This window comes from Bombus huntii, chromosome 2 (genome assembly GCF_024542735.1).
Source record: "Bombus huntii isolate Logan2020A chromosome 2, iyBomHunt1.1, whole genome shotgun sequence".
NCBI lineage: Eukaryota > Metazoa > Arthropoda > Insecta > Hymenoptera > Apidae > Bombus > Bombus huntii.
In genome coordinates this window covers 16,774,414-16,798,178 of record NC_066239.1, presented here as the reverse complement: position 1 = coordinate 16,798,178, position 23,765 = coordinate 16,774,414, and the positions used below count along the sequence as shown (strand labels likewise).

Sequence of the window (23,765 nt, the reverse complement as noted above, 5' to 3'; positions counted from 1 at the left end):
TGGTGGCAGGCTGGCGAAGAACGCGTGCGGAGCAGGAGGGCGCCGAGGAACGCCACTGGCCACGTGACCCGCCAGCAGAATCCGCGGCGTCCGCCGAAAATCTAAATCCGTCCGAGCCGAGAAGAAGAGGCACCCGCCGCCGGCCTCCGGGGACTCGCCGCCCGAGACCGCAAACGCGATAGTCAATAATTGCCTTTAGGGTACACCGGATCGGCGAGCGCCAGAAGAGAGAGATCGAGCGCGATCATCGTCCGCGTGTGCAACCCAACGACTGTCGGACGAACGCAACCCGTTCCTCGGTGGCTTGGAGCACTAGGGGAGGGTAGCCAAGACGTCGAAAGGATGATACGCGTCGACGAGACTGACCCGGTGGGCGGTAAGGGAGACCAAGCATTGCTCGATACACCAAACGGCGTGCCAGTCTATGGAATGCTTACGATCGCGTCGAAGATTGTCGTGGATTATTGGTGAAATATTTGATGGGAATGATTTATTGGAACATAGATATCAAGTTTTAATAATTATAGTTTTATCGTACGTATGGTGAATAGGTATGCAGAGTTTCGAGTGTAAAATTGTTCGGTATCGAGGATCATCGTGATCTGTTTGTGAAACGTTTGATGGGGACGATCTTTGGAATATGTAGATGCAAAGATACAAAATTTTCTCAAGTATAATATACTATTTGTGGTGAATAGGATTGATGTCGATTGTACAATTGTCGAGCATCGAAGATGATCGTAATTCGTTCGTGAATCGTTGCAGACGATTGTTGGAATGAATATATATATATATATATATATATATATATATATATATATATATATATATATATATATATATATATATATATATATATATATATATATATATATGTACGATAGATATAAGGAAATATGCAATTTCCATAGTATATGGTATATTATGTGGTGTGAATAGGACTAGTGTCGAGGGTTTCGAGTGTAGAACTGTCGAATTTTTCAACGTCGAAAATCGTTGTGCTTTGTCTGTGAATGACGCGAACGATTTTTGAAATATAATAAGATGTAAGGCTCTCATAGTATATTGTATATGGTGAGTAGGATTGGTGTCGAGGATTTTAAGCCTAGAGGTGCTTCTTTTTAGGAGAAATCTTTTAAAACATATTTTGCTGGTACTAAAACTAACTGGAATTTAGATTGGTGCGTTGAATAAATATAAATGTGAAAGAGATGGTGTGTGTGAAAAAAATATATATATATTCAAACAGGAAATAATTCTACACTTGAAATTCTCAATCTTTTTTCTCTCTATCTCATACGAATAATGTACTATTATAAATTATATATAGTGATTTGAAGATGTTTACTTGCATGAGATAGGGAGAAAAGAGAATGAGAATTTCGAACGTGGAATTGTTCCCTTTTAGACAGATTATTTTAATAACTCGTTAATGTTAAAGCAACAATTTCTATAAAAGGGACGATGCGTATGACTGCTATGCCGATTCGAAGTTATCTGTTTATGCTATAAGGCAGGAAAGAAGTGTCGAGGTTTTATGCGAAAAACGATGTAGGTTTCGTTGAGTTAAACTGAGTTTCCTCTTTCTTTGGCTAGTTATACTCGTGGTGATTTCATTTTTATCCAAGTGAAGCGTGCAGAGTGTGTTTTGAGCGTGGTTTTTCTTTAAATAAATGCAGTGATTCACTGGAATTTGGGACGATGCTGGAGCGTCACTGGTTGTTTACCGATCTTTTTAAACGACCGGTCTCGATGAACCCCGAAATCGTTCGAGGCTACGGATGTTTCTAACCAGCTGTCTCGTACAAAAGGGTGAAATGAGGTCGCGGCCGGCACGAAACTATGCGTTTGTCGCGTTCGTCAGGAGATGCTTGTTCAAAACGAAGAAGGAATTTCGTATCGAAACAAAAAGAAAACCACGCAAAGTATATATAGTTCAACCATTAAGAAGTCACATTGATCAACTGCATAGATTGGAAAGCAGAGAAAAATGAAAATATTATTTTATTACAACTACACTGGAATCGAAAACTTCTGTTGTTTACAGTATCCTCTCACGGTAATTCAATTTGATAACTAAATTGCTAACTAAATAATTAAAAATGTTTGTGTCTTAAGAATCGACGTAACGAAACTGAAAAATTGACAAAAAAAAAAAAAAAAAAAAACAGATTTGATGGATTTTGCTTTTGAGAGATTCATTTATCGTTTATATGAATCACGATCCATCATAGTCGTGAGTTAATATAAGAAATAACTTTGTTTTTCATTCGTTGCTTTGCTGTAATTTCAATCTAGATTTTCGTTTGAAATTTACGCGACAAATTCATGCGCCTTTCTATTTATATTTTCTATTTAAATTCCGATCGCTTTTGCGTAGCATAATTGTATACATCGTGCATGATCGCGATGGCAGCTTATACATCAAAGTGTGACCACGGTCGAGACACAAAAATTGCTAAATTTATACGCGAGACAATTCGATATACGTTCACCGCTTCCTGTATGTCAGAAATCTTGAGTTGGCGAGGTTCCCTCGTAACCCAGGCTCAACGAAAAATAGATAATTAACGAGCCATTCGGTGTTCGTTTCGAACATCGTGTGTTAAACTATGATGATTTTGACGAATTCTTATCGTAAGTAAAGGAACGCGTCTGTCACCGGAACTGTTGCCACCGGTAACGGAACTCGAGTCGAGTTTCAGCATGATCAGCTTTCGATTCGAGCGACGAAACTTCCATATACGAAATAATTCACGTGTCACGATTTGACTCTATTTATAAGAATATACGTTTCTGAATTATTGTCCATTTTTAATTCGATTCATTTTTCTTCCAGAAGAGAGTAATTTTCCGTACGATAATAGGGTCGTTTTCCACGCGCTTTATTCAAAGTTAATTTAAAAAATGTTCGAAATTTTTATAATTTCACTTTATTATTTCGAGTTGAAATCGAACGAACGAATTGAATTTATTATTCGTTATTCTCTATTTTTATTACTCCAACCGATCAAATAAAAGAATACGTTTAAATGTGAAGAACGTTGTGAAAAATCGTGAAATAAAATTATCTCGTAGTCATTCTTCTTCTCTAAGGATGATACGTACATCTGGATTTAATAAAATCAACATACCGTGTGTTGATGCAAATATTAAAACGATTTAATATTGCAAGACAATTTCGTTCTAGATACAAAGGTGTACGATCAAAGTCAGAAATATCTGAATAAATCGTAATATTAAAATACCAGTGACTTCTTAATTTTAATCGATTGTTTATAATCGCATCAGCCGCTACTGTAATCGTTGGCGATTCGGTTGCAATTATAAATGCAGTTTTACAAATTCGGAGAAAGATCGATTTATGTAAAAAACTTTAGCATTTACGACGTCTGATCTTTTAAGTTATCTTTTATAGAAAACACCTGGATGAGCGTAATACACATCGAGTAAGAAAGTATAATCTAATCCAACAGCAGAAAATGTATTGTATTGAATTGGCAACTAAGTGATTACGGATTTTGTCAATACCACCTAATGACAAAATCCGCAATCACTTAGTTGCCAACCCAATAGAATAAAGATGGTCTACAGTAATTTATTACAATTTCAAAATTTATTTCAACGATCCAAACTTTGATATTAATTACAAATTCTCGTATTTTACAGAGCTCGAGCCGAGTTTCCCCTATCGAAATGTGACAGTGCGTCGGGGCGTGGAATTCAAGGATCATTATGACATCGAATCTGAGATCGGACGGTGAGTGATGATCGCACATCGATTTCCTTGCGTATCACATTTGCGTATTTTTATTGTTGACAAACAAAGAAACGCATCGTACCCTACGCGCTCGCGATGGGAATAGACGCGTAAAATTCGCTACGTAACTTTCCAGAGCCGACCACTCGACCGAATTTATGCATACAGAGGCACACGATCATTGCAAATATCGCGGCGAGCCGCAGGGTTGGGCATGCTGTTTCTGAATTTGACACAATATGCGTGCTGGTATTGCGCAATGATTATACAAGCTGTACCGAGACTCTAATGCATGCCTCAGGCATAGAGGAACGTTCCAAGGAACACGGAATTTCCGTTTTGAAGGACGCAACCTCCACTGACATGGATAAACGAGATCAAAGCTTCTAGTAGCCTTTTCGAAGTCGCTTGTTAATGCTATTGCGATGCTCGATTTTTGTATTTCTGAAAATCTTTTGTGACGCAACTGAACGCTCGAACAAATTTTTCAACGAGAATCAGACAAACGAGATTCACGGTAGTCGAACGAGACGTAGGAAACGCGATACGTTTGACCTTTCAAACGCGTGTTTAATATGCGAAAATGTTGTAAAAATTGTATTGGTTGCAATTCGTTGAGATAAGTTTCATTTCATAAGACACCTTACACGTATAACGAGAAACGACTTGGAAGCGGTTTCAAAAGTAAAACAATTGGAAAGAAATATTTGTAAGGTAGAGTAACGATGATATAGGTGATAAATTTTCCGTTGACGGAGGTGGATTGAGACTGAAAGAGAGTCCGAGAAAGAGGAAGGAAAAAGTACGAAACCTTGACGTGTTTATTCCTTCCGGCGAACGTGGTATTCCTGTCTTGTATACATCGTAATCTTTCAGTTACTATGCGTGTCTGCCATTATGAATGAGACTCGGATCTGAATGATTTTTACATGCAACGCCGCCGCTTTCACGAGCCAGTAAACCTACGAAATAAACTATTGGAACGTTTGTGCTTTCCAGTTACTATTCGCATTCCGATTTATGCCATGTTACTGCGATGTTTTTAAACAAAATATATATTGCGTAGAAAATATTGGTAAATACCTTGTAGTTATTTATCAAAGTAGGAAACGTTGTCAAAACAGAGAAATTACTTCGATGGATGTATCGAGCTTCAAAGGGAAGAATTTTATTTTCGATTAGGATCGGCGCAAAGGTACGATTTTATTTTTAATTGCGAGACACAATGTTGATGTGTATTCGTAACCACTAACCACGCACAAAGTATTGACGGATGGATCAGTGCCAAAGGTAAGATCTGAATGTCAATGACAAACTATTAGTGAACCATCGATTCTGAATGATTGTTTTCGATCGAGAAATATCGGAAGATCTTCGTCCACGATGCGTGGTTTAATATTTCAGATTATTCGAAGAAGCGATAAATTGAATTTTTATGGATACATAATCAAGTAACTTTAATTTCTTTTATTCGAGATGATTAGATAATAATTGGCGAAATGTATTGGAATATTACGAAACGATTTGAATGACTCAATAAATAGAAAATACTTGCTTCTGAAAAGTGGCAGAGGATCCTCTATAGAAAACTAACATGTTGATATGCGATATTGTTTCAAGAATTGAAGGAATTTCTACGCGATTTTTAAAGATTCTTTAACGATATCGTCGAGGAAGAATTTTGTGATTAAATTCAGAATCGAAGAACAAACTTTTAATCGAACATTCGCTTGTTTCGCTAAGCGTACGTGCTCTATCAATTTCTTGTTATTATGACAAACTTCTTATAACAATCACTATCGCAACATACACTATTGACGTGTCATAGTACTTTAATCTTTACTTCGATAATTGCAACGAAATTAGAATCATTCATAATGCAAACTCTATTCAACATTTATATCTGAAAATTCCAATAAAAGGTGCACGATCTCGAGTCATTGACCATTTCTGTGATAAAATTACTTCATTCACGATCAGTGCGATATTTCTGGCATCGAGTTTCTAGAAAATCTCCATCTCGAATTATCGAGCACGACTGTTATTCTAATAACAAGTTGTACAATCGTAAATCATATTTTCCAATTAACCGGAATCGTTTTCATCGTTCGGCGATCTCTGTCGAATTGGCCATTTTCCATCGAGTGCGTGATATAGCGTGAATCATTGCAATGAATCGTAGCCACTTGCGAAAAATATCTCCTGGATGGCCATCGAAATGAATCGAATGCGCTGTGCAGCTTGATAACGAAGGTATGCAAAGAGTCGACGCTGCACCAAGTTCGATGTGTAATCAAGGTCCTTGCACGTCTATAAATAATGAGTTTTTCGTAGTGACTGACGTTCGTGCGTCGAATCGCCCAGCATCCCGATGCTTTTACTCTTCACACATAGATTCGATCGAGCATCGACGTTACGTTCCTAGCTGAATCACTTTTTCACTTTATCTGTGTATACTCGAGTTCGTTTATAATTGTAGATTATTCCTTAGCTTGAAATTATGATAATTTATCGTATTGTATAGTTTATCTATACGCCTGATGTACATCCTTGAAGGCTCGTAGTTGCTCGATGGAAGAACACGCTGTTGCAGTAATTTCGCATCGACTAGAACACTGTTCGAAATAATTGCGAAATTGCTACTACGAATGATTTTATCGTAAAGAGAAGCTAGAAAGTTTATAGGTTCGATGACTGACGAGATCGTAGTAAAAATCGATCGTAAGGGAATTATTAGAAAATGTACGTAGACAAGAAGTCAGAAAGATCAAAGTGGGAAATAGCTGTTTAATTTTTTTAAACAGCGTATAACAACGTAGTAATAACTGTAGCGGTTAATTTTCACGCCAATTATTTCAGCAAATATTTTGACGCTGTTCCTTCTAAATGAACTCTTGGATCGCTTTTCACATCGCAACTGATTAAAATGCAGATTAAAACGCAGTCTCGCCACGGCATCATACGATTTTCTGGCAAACATTCCACTGCGATAATTTGTAATTTCTGCGTCCATAGTATGCTCTACTAACTCAATGAGTCACTAACTTGGCTTCGTGACAGTCACGTTACACCATCGTGTTTCAACAAGGCTCCAAAAACCATAGGTTGATTCTATGCCTCTGCGGGTTTTTCTTTCTACGCGGCACATACGGTTTCTCTGTTCACGTAGATTTTTCTCGATTCGTTCCAAGTCAACATGAGATTCCTGTGCGTATTTATAAACGCAGAACATAATAAATTATATCAATCGAGTGGAAAAGAATGCGAGCATAATCTCCTTTGTAACTATACTTATAGCCAAATCATCTTGGCGCGATATGAACGGTAAAATTGTCAAAGTTCTCGCCGGTGTTGCTTGGCACAACAAGACGCGATAAATTTTGAAATCGCGACAGGTGGACACGAGAAATTTATTTTGTTTGGTACAACACGGAATTGGACGCAACTATTTGCAATTTAATCGGGAAAAATCCATTCGCTCGTTTATCCTTCTTTTTTAAATGATCGCCTTTGTGATTTTTTAGCTTTTCCGATTCGAACTTTACGCGATTGGAGTTTTAATCGAAAGAGTTACGTTCCTCTAAACGCTTCTGTGTTGTTGCACATTTCCACGTGTCACTGGTTAAGTAAACTCGAAACGTGTTATTAAAGATATCGCGTATTACTCATCTCTTGCGAAATTATTTAGTATCGAGACGCGTCTGTTTGTATACAAAATTCCTAATTTTCTTGGATTTCGATGACTCTCTCTGCGAGAATGGCATCCTAACGTACAACGTCAACGTTTTGAGTAAAATTTTGCTGGAGGAAAATCTTTCGTAATATTATCTCGTATTTAGAAAAATGCTTGAAAAATGAAACCGAAAAGCGTACGTAAACGATATAACGTTATAATCTTGAAATCATTTAACTCTTAATCGATGTGTCATTTACCATCAGCGCGAGAAATGTAATTTTCATTAAAACAGATAATTCGGATAAATTGTTTTAACAATAATATAAATTACGATAAGAAAAAGGAATAAGGCGTCTTGTTTGTATAAGAAGAAGGAATGTTGGAGTTAACAAGGTCAAAGTTCACGAATGCGACTGCTGTTGGCGTTCTTGAGACGTTCAATGAAATATTAACAAGGTGTTTTTCTTCTGTTCCTTCACATACCTAAATGTTCTCGAGTTACCACGATTTATTACGCTGACATTTACTATTGCAAGACTACAAAGAAATACATACTATCATGTATTATTTAACCGTCTATTTTATCCCATTTTCAAGGTTCCAGCAAGCATCTTCTTACCATTAATGAGTTCCATTTTATTTGAATTTTGTTACCAATGAAACTCAACTCTATCGTAAAATTTGATATTTAAAAATGATTCAAGAATATTTGTAACGAGTATAGCTTTCGATGTTTGGCGCACATTACCATGCATCAACAATAGCTAATGCGTTTCTGTCCGCCGAACAATTTACATGAAACGTGTTTATGCTTCGAGTGAAAGCGATTGTACACGTTTAGACTGGGGTACGATTTTTTTCGTTGAAAATAACGTTTGATTTCGCGCAGTATCAAGAGTGAATTGTTATAATTTACGAGGCTTACGAGGTCTCAAAGAACATACGGGTGAAGATGGTTTATTGGATAACTGACAGAAGTCAATTCCTTTCTTCGGTAAATATTTGCTACTGTCGCTAAGTCGTTCTAATAGTTCAAATGTTCTAGGAAATCGAGATTAGGATAGAAAAATGTATCGAAGTGAAATGAAATTAGTCGAAAGATTAGAAAAAAATTACAAGAAGTTCAAAGAAGGCTAGAAAGATATTTGAAACTACAGTTATGAAAATTGAAAATTACAAGTATTTCAGAAAGATGAAAAGATATTTGGGAAATTATACCGCCGTTTAGAAACGTGCATAAATGCTCGAATTATTTGCACAGTAAATGTAACTTGTACATGAATGTTGTAACGAGAAGCATCTATAAAACAACGGTTAACACTTTTATTGCACAACTGGTAATTACTTGCCAACTTTCAAAGTGTATCTAAAAATATTCTGCCTGTACGATTCCAATTAAATAAAAATCAACTATTAATTTTACGAATCGCACGGATTTGCATATTTTTTGGTAACCGTACAAACGATAGATTTGAAAGCCATCATTTTGACGAAACCGTGCGTACGATCGCGCATAATTTTAAAATTAACGAATGAAAGCAAAGACAACGAGGCGATCGAAGTCGCTTTGATAGAAGTTTCTACGGATTCTTAGGTGTACAGATACGTGAAACGAGATCGTACCTATTTGCAGAGGAAAATTTGGCACCGTTTATCGATGTAAGGAGAAAGTAAGCGACTTGATGCTCGCCGCGAAGGTGGTGAACACGGCGAAAAAGGAGGACAAGCGATCGGTGGAACGAGAGGTGGAAATTATGAGACGGTTACAACATCCACGACTTATTCAGCTCTACGATGCCATTGACACCGGCAAGCAGATATACGTAATTTTGGAACTGTAAGCTCTTAATACAGTAAATGTGTTCATTTTAGAGGAATCATATCGATTATGCTTATTTTCGCGTATGTTCAAGGATCGAAGGCGGCGAACTATTTGAGAGGGTGATAGACGACGATTTCGTGTTGACCGAGCGTAGCTGCGCCGTTTTCATGCGACAGATCTGCGAGGGTATAGAGTTCGTTCACCGACAGAATATTTTGCATCTCGATTTAAAGGTAAATTATATTGAAAAATATCGATTTACGTTATTGGTACAGCTGAGCTTTGTTATTCGACGATTAATACATTTATTGCTACTAAAACATGACTTCTCCTCGGCAATTGCATGTGTTTTTCGTCATAGAAATTCTCAGTTTAACTGTATTATGAGAAAGATTGTTATTTATGAAAAAGATACGCAACTAGCGAGGAGAAGCCACATTTTAGTAGCAGTAAATGTATTTTTTGTATATTTTTCATTCATAGTTATACTAACGTAATTTGCGTGTTAACTCTGAAGTATATCTGGTTTATTACATAAATGAACAGAGTTATTAAATAGAAGCTATAGTTAATGAATTTTAAAAGCGTTTTATCGCTTAGTTCGGTTTAATTTACATTTCACAATTTATCGTATAATTACATTATTTCGCTTTCTAATTCACATTTGACAATATAACGATAAGGTAAACGATATACTCTCTGTTTCTAGCCTGAAAACATATTATGTTTGACAAAGGAGGGTAATAGGATCAAAATCATAGACTTCGGCCTGGCGAGGGAGTACGATCCAAAGAAGAAGTTGCAAGTTCTATTTGGCACGCCGGAGTTCGTTGCACCGGAAGTCGTAAATTTCGATCAGATTGGTTATGGTACCGACATGTGGAGTATAGGCGTCATCTGTTACGTATTGTAAGTTGCCCTTCAATTTCGATCCGTTTACTTTACATGGAAAAACAGGAACATAAATATTTGAGAAACGTCTAACAGCAAGTAAGAAATATCGACAATGCTTGAAATATACGTGTAATAAATGTTTTTGATTTTTCGAAAAAGAAGATTTACGAATTTTAAGAATGACACGTTTCCGATTAATCCATGTTTTTCTATATTTTCTAGTTTCTAAATTTTCAAACTTGTAAACTTTGAAATATTCGAATCTTTAAATTTTCAAACTGTTTTATTCTCAAATTCTCCGCGCTAAATGTATTCTTCCGTAATTTCTACTAAATTTAACATAGAATTTTGTTTATTTTATCTATCTTGCATATATACATATAAACCCTGATACATACTTCTCCGTAAATGCCTATTAAAAAAATTCTGCTTCTACTACAAACATTAGGCAAGTAGCCTTCGGCGAAAAACGTGTAAAGCGCGTTTCGCATTCCACAGCTCTATTTTCTAACAACGCGAAGAACATAAACTTAACGCTTGGTGATTTAACTGTAGATTGTACCAGTAAAATTATTTCTCGTTTGTTCCTCGACGAAGAAATTAAAGATCTTTCACATTTCGTTACTCCGTGCAAATTACAACGAGAGACGTAAGCAAATTATTTATTTCTATTTTCAGATTATCCGGTTTGTCACCGTTCATGGGGGACACAGACATCGAGACAATGGCGAACGTGACCATCGCGAAGTACGACTTTGATCATGACGCATTCGCCAATATATCCGAAGACGCGAAGGATTTTATCCGTTGTCTGCTAGTCAAAGACAAAGAGTACGTATCGCTTGTTATTTTTGAGAAATATTACGTCGTACCAAGGTGACGTGGATTTATGCTAAAATATCCGAACCACGTTGCTAATTACGATTGACAGAAGACGAACGTGAACACTGACACGTTCGCAGAACTTGTTAATGAACGCAGCTGCCCAGATAACGAAATACACGAACAACTTTCTTGTCTTCGACTGTACGTACATCGTTTGCCAAGAAAATTCAACAGAGCCATCATTTTCTGTATCCTTCGATCACCTTATTCCATTTTCTCGATTAAATGATCCACTGTTTCGAATTGTTCGGATTACGTTAAGTAGGGTAATTCATGGCAAATGTTTCCAACTGTGGCGTGTAATACGATCCCTACGTGCACACTTAATACAAACAGGAACGATAAGACTAAAAATTGATCGTGTAGTTACTGCAAATATTGAAACTGTGCAATTTTAAAGAATATGAACAAATCATGGAATATTCATAGAAACTAGCAGACTAAAAATTAATTATGTAGCAAATGGGATAAATATTAGGATTTCTCGTTAAATATTGAAATCGTGTAACTCTAGTTTCTCTAGGCGTTTATAAATTAAAAATTAAAAGCGATATCATTTTAGCGAACTTTTTACGTCGAAGGCGAAGGCAAAACTCACGAAGAAATTGTAATTTTAATTCCGATACGTAATCAAGTGTAACTTCTGTTTCAACTTGAGATAATAAAATAATAGTTGTTGATACGAATGGCGTAATGAAAATTGCTAAACTATTTTCCGATTGCTTTTATTCTGTTCGTTATACTTCGTCCTTCGCGATAGATCTCTAAAGATTATGTTACATTTTCGTATTTCAAACTTCTTAATCGGTCTCTAAATAATTTCTTAATTAAAAGATATCGAGATTGAATTTAATTCGAAGTAAGACCTTGCAAATGAAGAGAAAAACAAGTTCTTTCGAACGTTCGATTATCTGGACAGTTACGCTCGCGTTTTTGTTGTAACTCTTTCACGGTTACTCTTCGACTTTCTCTCTCTCCCTTTGTGTCTGATTAATCCCGAGCATGTTTCCTTCATCTTCAATATGTTGCTTTTCACTGGAAGCGATATATCTTATCACCAAGCAAAATCAATAAATTACTACCGACTTTCAAACGTCAGTCTTAATCTGCGTAAATCAATGATTTCAGCACGAATTACGATTTTACGTTCCCTTGAATTAAACTGCTAACAGAAAGCACGCAAGTGCGTTCAACGAATCGAATCGAATACTCAATTTCTCAACTTCATTTTGAAGAAGAATCGAATTACTCTCGTACGCCGTGCGTTCACGAACAGTCTCAACATCCGTTCGACCTGCTGCTTCTAAAAAAAGCATTCAAAAGCGGCCAAGGAAGCGGAAATCCATCGTACATATAGTTTCTTGATCTCGGGACGTCTGTCTGGCTTCTGATTTTCGAATTTCATTCAAGGAAACACGTTCTATAGCTTCACACGTGTTCCCCGCGTTTCCATCTCATCATCGCTATCAAATCATTCGCTTCCATCGTTGAAAATCTATATAGAGTTGCACGTTCCCGGTTCAGAAGAGAACAGGCAAAAATTCTACACACATATATATATATATATATATACACACATATATATATGTTTTTGTAAAAGAGAGAAAGAGAGGGAGAGAGAGAGAGAGAGAAAGAATCAAAAAGCAACAGAGAAAGAGAGACACAAAACATCCGAAACAAATTCCTGGCGATCCTGGATCATCCTCACGAAGGAGCTGTCCAATCTTTCAGCAAACGAATGTCGGCCACGCACTGCAGGGAACATCGTTGGTTGGTGAAGAAGCCAACGACGCAGCAACAGCAGCAGGTCGAGCAAACGGCGACGATATCGAAGCCGAAGACTCCGGATCTGCCAATTCCTCGAGTGGAAACGAGCAGCGTAGACGAGTTGGACGTGACCAAGGACAATCTGAGGCTGTTCGTGGAGCGCTGGCGTGAGCACCCTGACAGCCCGTACATCATAGATATTCCTCAGTGCGTGTTGACTCAACAGAATTCGACTCGCGATTACGAGGAATTAGTGTCGTTAGGAGGTCACAGTCCGTCGCCTTGTGCCAGTATCTCCAGCACGCCGTCGGAAGCGACGGATGGCTCACCCCGAGAGAGCTACGGCACGTTCCTGACGGTGCCTAGCTACGGTCTCGAGAGGAGAGCCTCCGAGGGCGTCACCACGGAGAAGTCAAGGGGCGACCCTGCCAGTCAAATCATCTTGGCTGATGAAATAATTAAATTATCAGAGCGTCTGAGATCCATAGCGACGGGAGCGAGCGGATATTCGAACGAGGAAGGAAGCTCCTCGGAGACTGGCGAACAGAGCAAGAAGCCGCTCGAAGACAGGGACAAGAGGAACGGTGTTCGTTCGAGGAACGGATTGGTTTCTGAAAATACCGAATGCAACGAAATTGCAGAGAAATTGTCGAGCATAGTAAGACACAGGAAGCTCAACGGAACTACGTTCCATAGTAGTCGTAGTTTTGATAGGAACACGGAAACCAGTACCGCGAATATGTTCGCCTCGTTGAAGATGTCGAAGCAGAAGAAAGAGGAGGAAAGAAGCCGGAAAGGCTCTATAGAATCAGTTAGGTCGGAATCTTTCGACAAGAAAGTGGAAGATATAACGAGTAAGAAAAATGAAATAATATTTAACAGAAATGAGGCTGAGATGGATCTTACTCCACCGTGGCGGCGCGCACGAGTGAAGCAATTTGGCGAGACTAGTAGAGACGTCCCACGAATTTCTGCCCTTCGTAATTTGCATAAGAGTCTGAATCTGGATGAACCTACTAATACCAAGGATTTGTTGCTACATTTGCTTGGTGAATGGGAAGGTGCCACGAGGTCGTCAGGAGTTGGTCGCAAGTCTGTCAGCGTCGATTGGTGTGGCGAGGAATCTGTTGCTAGGAAAACGATGAACTCTTTGGCCGAATATTTCCAATCGAAACAACAAAAGTCGACGGCGACTAACGTTAGTTCATCCACGTCGAGTTCGATACATCGTTGAGACGACACCGTTGGTGGAGTTGATGGCTACGTTGGATTTGCCTGTCGTTTCTGACGACGACGACGACGACGACGATGAAGATCGTTCGCCATTGTGAAGTTCTCAGGGCAATACAAGATACAGAGACGGTGGTGGATGACACAGTGAAGATATACGATTATTTTTTGTTTAATGTATACAAATAGCGTTGCTACTTCCGGTTTGGATGGAACTGAAGAGTTTGTAATGAGTGCGCAATTTCATTTGAATTCATTTGTGTCGAATTCAAGTAAATACGTGAGTTCCTGGTGAATTGCTCGTGTTGTCAAATTTATTATGTTCGATTTAGAAAAAAAAAAAAAAAAAACGAATGATTATTAAAATTTTTCGATAATCGACACGTGTATTCATTCTTTTCTTTGGTCTCCAAGAAAATATTCCTTTCACATTCAGTTTGGTTAGCAACAAAGGGAAGAATATATAGTAAGAGACAAAAATTTTCGTATAGTTGACATGTAAAAATAGAAGAAGAGATGTTTCCTGTGCTAAGTATATTTAACTACATGTAACTGTATATTATGTATGAACTTGCTGGAAACCAATTTGCTCATTACTCCACTTTTTATGAATTTCGTCATTTCATTATATAAGTACATGATTAACGTTCAATTCTCAATGAACAAATCATTTACTTTCGTAAATTCGTTCATCGCAAGAAGATGACACAAATAACGATAAATTCCGAAGTAGATCGAAGAAACAGTGTTCGCAAGCAACATAATCATTCTCCTGTACCTTCCGATCTGTGAAGTTCATTAACGTGGCTTCTAAACGATTCAAATGTACACGAACAAAAACTAATCCATAAATGGATACCGTATAACGTCAAAAGAAGATCTTAAAGACTGGGAAGATATAGAACCAGATTTCTCTTAATTTTATTAGTCTAAATTTACTGTTAACATTAATTGTACGTCAATAAGAGAAGAGAAGGAAATCAATTAATTGTATTACACGAACAATTTTGTCTCGACAAGATGTTACTATTATGCGAATCTTGTCTCATTGCAAGTTACCAAATAACTACGTTAAAATTCGTTTGTGTAATAACAATAGAAAATAGTTCTCATTTTATTTCTACATCCCAACTATGTATACGAACGCTTTTGTCTCTCGCCATGCTTAAGATATCAACCGATTTGCATAGAAATAATTGTAAATTTGATCGATTGTTTTGCTTCAGGAAAAGACCATCCGCTACTCAACTCTTAGAACACCGATGGTTGGACGTGGCCTTGGAGAATCCGATCTGTAAAATTAGATTAAAGCGGTATGTCATCAAGAAGAGGTGGATTAAAGCGGTAAACACCATACTGGCGTTGAGACGAATGGGTGCCCATTTAGAACTCGATTTAGTTTGATAGCCTATGTCTAGATTACTTTTAGATAGCGAATTAATCATTAAGTTTCGATTTTCGTCGAATATACAGAAATATCGCGATGATTTCTGGCCAGGATACTTGCATCAGCGTAACCATGTGAAGTATTATTTTTCTCCTAATTTGCGTCTCTGTTAAGACGTAACGATTAAAACATTCGCAGGCGTAATGAAATTGACGCTAGAAGCTTGTAACTTTTTCGTAGACGCTGAAATTCTAGTGTTTGATTAATATCCCCTTGGAACCGTAAATTTGGAAACTGTGACAGTATTATAGGAACATTGATACGATGAAACTAATTCCACTTTAACATGGAACAATGTACCAAAAATTATTATAAGCCTAGATGTAATTCAATCACTAATTCAGACAAATATTTTAATACTTTTCATCGTTACCATTTAATGTATTGAACTATACATATCTTCTTTTATTTGTATACGAATGAAATATGCGAGCCATATAGTTTAGCGATGATTATTTATCTGTTACGTAATTAACATTTGATTTCAGGTTGATTTAAATTAGATAGATAATTTAAGGAGAACTTATGTCAATATATGTATGTATTAAAATAATTAATTCGACATATCTTTATTTTCAATGAGAATTCTAAAAGTTTCATTTTCTTTTAAATATCTGAAAATCTTTCTTATTAGACGATAGAATTTCGATTGACTTTTTTTTTCTTTGAATTTAGAACATAATTATAATTAGAATAAGAATAACTATATTCATAACTATAACTTTAACCAATATTTTTCCATTTAGTTTATGCTTTGACACCAGTTGAGGTTTCGATAATGTAAGTACTTACATATATCATAATATATAATCCATTATTGTATTAATAACATATGCATATCGACGTGTAATTCTACCAAATTAAACGGCATATTATAATTTTTTATTTATATTCCCAATAACGAATACGAATGTAATAAATATTCTATTTTCTATGACTTTGTTGCATGAAACTGTACGGTAAACTGTCTCTTTGTTGTTCGAGTGAAGGATTATGTCCGTCGTAAATTTATAATCCGTATTCGTGATACGCATGATGATTGTGTATTCGTCTCTAGCTATTCGAAACGTCGCATCGCCTCTGCGATTAATAAATACTAAAAGGTCGAAATTGACGCCACCGTCGATAAAATACACGCGCTCAGTCACGAAATTCCAGCAACCGCGTGTATTGTGAATTTATGAGGCTATCCCGCGATAGGAATTCGTATTATGTAAATACGAGCATGTAACGCACCAGCCGTGCCTTTAAATAAAGTCTTCTACAGTGTCGTGGACGACACAAAGCCGCACGATATTGTATTATATTAATAGATGTAGTTCCACCTGTTGTCTGACGTTTCCTATTCTCAATCGCGGCTGTTGCTCCTCGCTCGTTGTACAGCGAGGCCTTCAAATAATTTAACAAATTCAACAAATCTCAGAAAAGTAATAACAGAAAATAAAAATGATAATAACGACAATGTTAAAAAGAATGTCGTTAATTTGTTCTCTTCTATTATTTATAGTCGCATCGATCATTTGCATGAGTTATTAGTAACAAAAGAATGAAAAGTTACTATATATTATTATATGTATTATAGATGATTTAATAATTCTTGCATTGATTTATAATCTTTCGTTTTAACAAAACAATTGTTACTTGGAAGTAATCTTGAATATGTACGATAATGAGTTATATATAATATAGTGTACCATTAGCGGTATAATTTTGTTAGAATAAAATAAAATTGCTATAGTTGTTATTGCAATTGTACATTCTTTCCTTAAAGTAATTTATTGTTTGTAATAGTTTTAAAAAATGAGACTGATCGGAGAATTTCACGATTTCCAATTCAAATTCGTCTTCTAATATTTCATACAGATGGCGTCGTCGTATAGTCCGAAGTTGTTTTCTAACATTGACAGTGTTTATTATATAGGAAAGGTTATATCGTTCTTTTTCTGTTTCAGAAAATATTATTTAACGATAATTATAATTTCTCGAGTGTGACGTGTGATAGTAGTTATCTTTTTCATAATTTGATGACATTCGTTCTTGTCAGTATACATTATACTTTATTTTCACAAAGATGGTGAGTAAATGATGTATTGCAATAAAAATAAATTTCGTGTCATTTTAGAGGTATTTTAAAACAAATGTATTAATTGTATGTTAAAGTACTATTTAAAGAGCATTCAATTCAGTACAATTCAGTAGGTTATGTTTTGGTTTACTAGGGATACGTAACCATAAGTTCTTTAGATTGTATATCAATGCATCTTAAAATATAATGTATTTATATTCTAGGTGGATGCTTTGCAGAATTGGAGTCCTTATGCCAAAAAATACGAACCCTTGAAAGCAGGTAGCATCGATGGTACAGATACAGAACCACATGATAAAGCTATTAGTCGTGCGATGCAAGCACATTATGAACCACCTCATGGATTAAAATCAAAACCAGAAAGGACATTATTTGTCGCCAGATTTGGTCCAAAAATTACCAAACATGATTTAAAGGAGGTATGTTAATATACTTCAACCTTTATTGTTTTCACAAATAAAAAAGATATATATACTTAAGTATTAATAAATTTAGTTTTTTTCTAGATATGGAGAAGTTGTATCGGCAAAAGTTATAGTTGATGTTGTAACTGGATTATCCCAAGGTTATGGATTTATTGAAATGAGAAACGAAGATGAAGCTAGAAGAGTAATTAGACGTTGCGTAGATGCTACGTTAAAAGGCTATCAAATTTTTGTAGATTACGAGTGTGGACGTACTTTGCATGGGTGGAAACCAAGGAGACTTGGTAAGTAATTACATCCTAATTGCTTATAAGTGTTCAACTTTCTAAAATTTATATTATAATATGTACAAATAACTAATAGTTGTTATAATTTTATGTAGGTGGTGGTTTTGGTGGCAAAAAGGGGTCAGGTCAACTTAGATTTGGTGGAAGAGATAGACCTTTTAAAAAACCAATCGTACCTCATATTATTAGGTCAAATCCTCATCACGAACAACATTATCATTATGAAGAACCTCATCAGTATCAAGAACATCACCATCAAGGACATCAACGTTATTACCAACATTAAGAAAGTATCCATAATTAAAATCTTTTAATAAGTTTAACATTAAAATATGTTGTAATAATGTTGTCGTGATGTACCTGCGCTTGTTCAAAGATTTGTTTGTAGATTTTGTAATTTTGACTTCATTCTGGTAGAAATATTTGAAATCTACACTTATTTTGTGAAATATATTTTAACGTATTATACGTTATAAGTAATGTATAAATTAAGAAGTAAATATCACTTACTAAAAATAAAATAAATTTAATGTCAGAAACTTTTAACGAAGAAACAAATGTTTAATATTTCTCCTGATTATTTTCTAAAATAGAATTGAAAACTACGTAAAACATTCTGTTTTTTTTTCTTACTAAATCTGTGCTATATCCAAACCATTGCAATATATTTCTAATCGTTGTCTGATGTCATTTAAAGAATCCTTTTTTTTTCAGCATACCATAAATTGTAACCGATGCCAAAACCATCACTGTGAAATATGTTGTTTTCGTTTCCAAAAATTACAAAACATGTTCTAGAGAGAATAGCACTCTTTCCAAAATATAGCACGAATGTCCTAAAACAATTTTGATTTATCCAAAATAATGTTTTAATTCTTCAATCCTAAAAATTACCGTAGCATAACTGTTCTACTCATCATACGACGCCACAGATCAATTTTATGTTGTTGCTAGAATTAATTAACACGTAATTATTTTAATCCGGGCAAAATCAGCGGAATTCAATTGATTATTCAATTCGTTTTATCGGAAGATATATAATCCAAAACAAATAATGATGCCTAGCTCGTTAATTGCGAAGGTATTAAAACCATAACGACTTTAATCTTGTTAAATTATATCAAATTCATTTTATAATAGGACATTCGTTGAATCAACTAAAATTGTTTTCCTTTTATACCGTATAAAATTCTTTCTTGCACAAAAATAGAAGAATATCGTTCAAACTATTGTTCTCGATTGTATCCCGAACATTTATACGTACTCTCACTCTGTATATTTGTAATCTCGCACTAAAATCTCAAGATGGTCCAATTACGTATGTTAAATCAGATCAACTTCACTATAATGAATACCATATAACGAAACTTTCGTTGAATCAATCAAAACTACTTTCTAGCATATGTAGAAAGCTTTCTTGTTCTTCTTTCTATCTTCAAGATTTATATTCCCATCCTATGCTCGGAATCTCGCGTTAAAATCTATGAAGATGTTAAATTCCTCCAATTGAGTAGGCGTATGAAAGATTAACAGGCGTCGCATGACCAATTAATCAGCGATCATTGGGAGAGCGAGCAACGCCAAGAGAGTCGAGTTTTCTGGCGTGGTGTGAAGCGAGGTCGTCAGCGTCGTGGAACTTTATACTCGAGCGTCGGCGACACCCTCTCCCTAGCACGGCCCCCTCCATATATGGAGCCGCCTCGTGGTTCGACGTCGGCCACGCGAACGAAGTTTCAGCCTCCAGGCTGCCTCTGATAAGGTAGCCTCCTTCCTCGACTCGTCTCTCTCTGCCTCATCCACCTTCGCCAAGGTCTCAGAGGGGCAACCCACATTCGTTTATCGCGGCTCCTATTTCGTCGGTTCGGACTCGGACGCTGCTCCCGTTTTCACAACATAAACGCTGCTCTGCCCCCAGTGCTTTTTTTATTCACGGACACAGCTGCCGGAGGTGGCAGCTCGTATACGCGGTCTTCGCTACATTTTGTAGCCGTTAGATACTAGATGTCGCACACTTTACTCTCTTTAGAGTTTGAGTTTTGAGTTCTTTTTCTGATTCTTTCGATTTCTTATTATCAAATTATTAAGAGTCGACTTTATTATGAGCCTCTATGTGTGTAGAATACAAGCGTAAAGTATTAGGAAGAGATCGGTGAGTTGAAGCAGATCACTTGTCCATAAAGTATAATCTATTCTAATGATGATTTGACTATACTTGTGGCTCTTCTATGTGAATAATTAACGTTTCATAAAATAGAAATGTAGATATGTACATAGTAATGTACATACAAGTAGAATATTAGGAAAGATATTGAAGTAGTAAAAAGTGAATTTGTTATACTTGTAACTTTTCTATATGCACGATTAATATTTTATGGAACAAAGATTCTTTAAGGTTTTTTATAATGTAAGAATTTATAAATCTTTTCTGTGAGGATCAATATGTAGATTCTTGTAAAAGTGCAATTTTTTCTGTCATGCGATTAATATCTCATTATCGTTATTGGGACTAAAATAGTGATTTTCTTAACACCTTAACTTTCTCTTTTTCTTTAGTATACATCATAAGAATGTATATATAGATTTATAGATCTTTACTGTAAACTATAATAATTGTAGAGTTTGTTAGAACATATGTCAGTAGTATAGATATAAGTTTCTTCGTACGATAATAACATCATAGAGATATAAACGAGATGAATTTTTGGAACATACTTTCAGTTATCGTGTAATAACTAAATGACGTATAGAATATCATAATAATTCTTTGCACATAACTTTAAAAGCTATATTCATATTTTTATTCGTTCCTTCATTGCGTTTGCACATTGTCGCATTTTTCCCTTGGATATTTGAACCTTCCATCTGCTTAATACATTCTTTATGACTTTGAAACTTTCATTTTATGTTCTTAAATCCCACGATATCCTTCGAACGAGAGAGAAAAATTTTATTTCATCCGACATAAATATTTTTATTAACTCTTCGACAAGAGATAAATTTTTAATAAATGCTTTTATTAGATATCCTCTGAGAAACATGGCGAAAATTCCCCATAATTATTGATAAGATATTATAAACAAAATATTAAACAATATTAATACGAATTGTTTGAACGTTATAAGCAAAATATTGAATAACAAAGCACGAATAATCGTTGTTTCAACATTACAAGCAAAATATTCAATGACAGAACGTTAATAGATATTGTTTCATTAATCTTCTCGTTAACAGTGAATAAATTACATTCTACGCAACCATTTGTATCGCGACTATAATAATGATTACATTAATTTCAGGCACACAAAGTGCGTCGGATGGCTTTTAGCAAAGGGACCATCATTTTCATATTGTTATTGCAGGAGGGTAAATATATTTAGTAATGTGCCGTAGACCAATGGGCAGTAAACTTTCGACCGGTGCGGTAGCGAGGTTGAACACGATACGGGGCAGATATAATGTAGCTATATCAGCGTCAGAAATAACTCACTCGGGGAAAAATTTATCCTGTATTTCTATAATCGTTCTAGCATATGCACGGATAATGCTCCAAAAGAAACACGGATAAATTTACTTCTAATGTCTTTTTCATGTTTGTTCAGCAGATCGATGTTCTGTAATACTGCGATCTTTGGTTAAAAATTTATACACAGAAGGGGCACCCTCTTAAGAACGTATTTCGAAAAATGAAAGCACTGAGATAAAAGCTACGGCTTTTATCGTACGCGATAAACAGTTCCGTCGAATAACCTTCCCGTGAAGCGTTTTTTAATTCGCCGCAGTTTCCGGCTTTTATTCCTTCCTTTCCTTTTCCCTTGCTCTCGGTCAGACGTGAGCACAATTACGAACTCAAGATTTCTCGTTCTGCCATTAAAAGTACTGCCCCTTCCCATTTTCTTTCTTTTCTTTAAGCCAACCGGCGAACGGAAATGAAGGTAAAGTGGAAACGCGAAAAGGTTTGCGAGTGGTTGGCACATAACGTTTGAATAAATTGCTATCTTTAAATACTCAGAATTAAGCGCCCTACGATGGAAGAACACGATCAGCATTTGCGGATTAAAAGTGTTACGCCATCGAGCCAGGTATTGGAATGTACGTTCGTAAATTTGGAATTTTTAACGGAACAGAAGAATACGCATATGGATTTGTCCAAGATGAGTAGGTTTGTCTTGAGAGGAAATTAGGTAGAATTAGCAGTGGCGGATACTGGTTATTGAATAAGTTATTAAATTTAATTAAGTTTAGATTGGCTGTTTGCTAAATTTATTAGTAGATATTTCAGGGCTAGTTACAGTAGGTAATCATTTAATATTAGCTGTAGCCGCTGTAGGTAATAATTTGATAATTGTTTCGCAGTTAGTTAGAAAGTTAAGTTTTAATCGTAGTAAGTCCTTAGAATCCGAATTAAATGTCGTACAATTTATTATTAAGAGTAAGCTACTTATATTCACTGGATGAAGATAAAAAAAGTACTTGAACATCGCATTTATTTTGATATCTGTATAGTACTTCATTAGAGGAAAGCTCTCTCTTATTAACTTTGTTATCATCCGAAGGTACCTCCTTTGGTACGATCATGGAAATTTTATACCGTGGCGATGTACTTTATGAAACGTTTTATTCTATAAATAAGCGATTGCAATAAAAACTGTGTAAGATTTATTGCAACTATGAAGTAATCTACTATACTTGATATTTGCACGCATTGACAGAAAATTTTTATTGGAAATACAAATTTTTGTTCTGACCTGTATTCGATATGCATAGTTAATAAAATTTACGTTTCTTTTCATATGAAAATTCTGTTCGGACAACTTACGGCTGACGTTATTACAACCGATTCAGCGAAGTAGATTGTTCCCTGAATCGTTCAGACAGCCAGAGCATCCCATTCGATATTCACCTGTGAACTTCAGAACCCTTCAGAAACTTCTTTTTCAAACATCACAAAACTATATAAAATAAATCGAATAACTTTTCAATATCTGGAAAATCCATACCAAACGCATATCGATATAAGTAAATTTCCTAATATTTTTATTCAACTGTATCGACTCAATCTCGATCCAATGAACACGTTCTCCAACCAAAAACACCATTCATCGTGAAAAGACAGAAGAGAGAAGCTATCTTGAATAAATAAAAGCAGTCAAAACATGAACGAAGAAGTATCATTCGCTGCGGCAGACGAAGCTCCTAATCAAGTTATTCAAAATTCGCGTATCCCTTCCAACTTGACGATTCCATCGATGATTCGTGTCGGCGGGCGCAAGCTGCGGGGGTGGAAGTCAGGAGGCAGAAGGGGTCCACGGGAAAGGGAGCGAGATCCACGCACGGGAACGTGTATGTAGAAGGGACGAAAATAGTAGCGTGCCAGGATCGTATCACGCTCGCATCCAACGAACGTGGATCTGCTTTCTATTAATAGCGAAACGAAAGGGAGCGGATCTCGAGTCAGCCTCGCCGAGTAGGCATCGTTCCGAGCCTTG

General features: G+C 36.0%; 2 protein-coding genes across 4 annotated transcripts; both read left to right on the top strand.

Annotated features, from left to right (window-relative positions):
- The first annotated feature begins 130 nt into the window (after positions 1 to 130).
- Positions 131 to 14,415, top strand: LOC126878113 (uncharacterized). 3 transcript variants are annotated; one of them, XM_050640603.1, is made up of 7 exons: positions 131 to 376; positions 3,670 to 3,760; positions 9,070 to 9,273; positions 9,350 to 9,491; positions 9,968 to 10,167; positions 10,831 to 10,983; positions 12,769 to 14,415. In XM_050640603.1, exons 1-7 carry the CDS (start codon positions 343 to 345, stop codon positions 14,036 to 14,038), a joined length of 2,094 nt encoding a protein of 697 aa, XP_050496560.1. In that variant the 5' UTR covers positions 131 to 342; the 3' UTR covers positions 14,039 to 14,415. The 3 variants fall into 3 exon arrangements, with proteins under 3 accessions (XP_050496560.1, XP_050496562.1, XP_050496561.1); XM_050640605.1 differs by lacking the exon at positions 131 to 376 and adding an exon at positions 383 to 551; XM_050640604.1 differs by lacking the exon at positions 131 to 376 and adding an exon at positions 2,076 to 2,637.
- Positions 14,416 to 16,267: 1,852 nt separating this feature from the next.
- On the top strand, positions 16,268 to 18,893 carry LOC126878157 (U11/U12 small nuclear ribonucleoprotein 35 kDa protein-like). The gene is made up of 4 exons (XM_050640713.1): positions 16,268 to 17,555; positions 17,771 to 17,986; positions 18,063 to 18,276; positions 18,375 to 18,893. Exons 1-4 carry the CDS (start codon positions 17,553 to 17,555, stop codon positions 18,563 to 18,565), a joined length of 624 nt encoding a protein of 207 aa, XP_050496670.1. The 5' UTR covers positions 16,268 to 17,552; the 3' UTR covers positions 18,566 to 18,893.
- Positions 18,894 to 23,765: the final 4,872 nt, after the last annotated feature.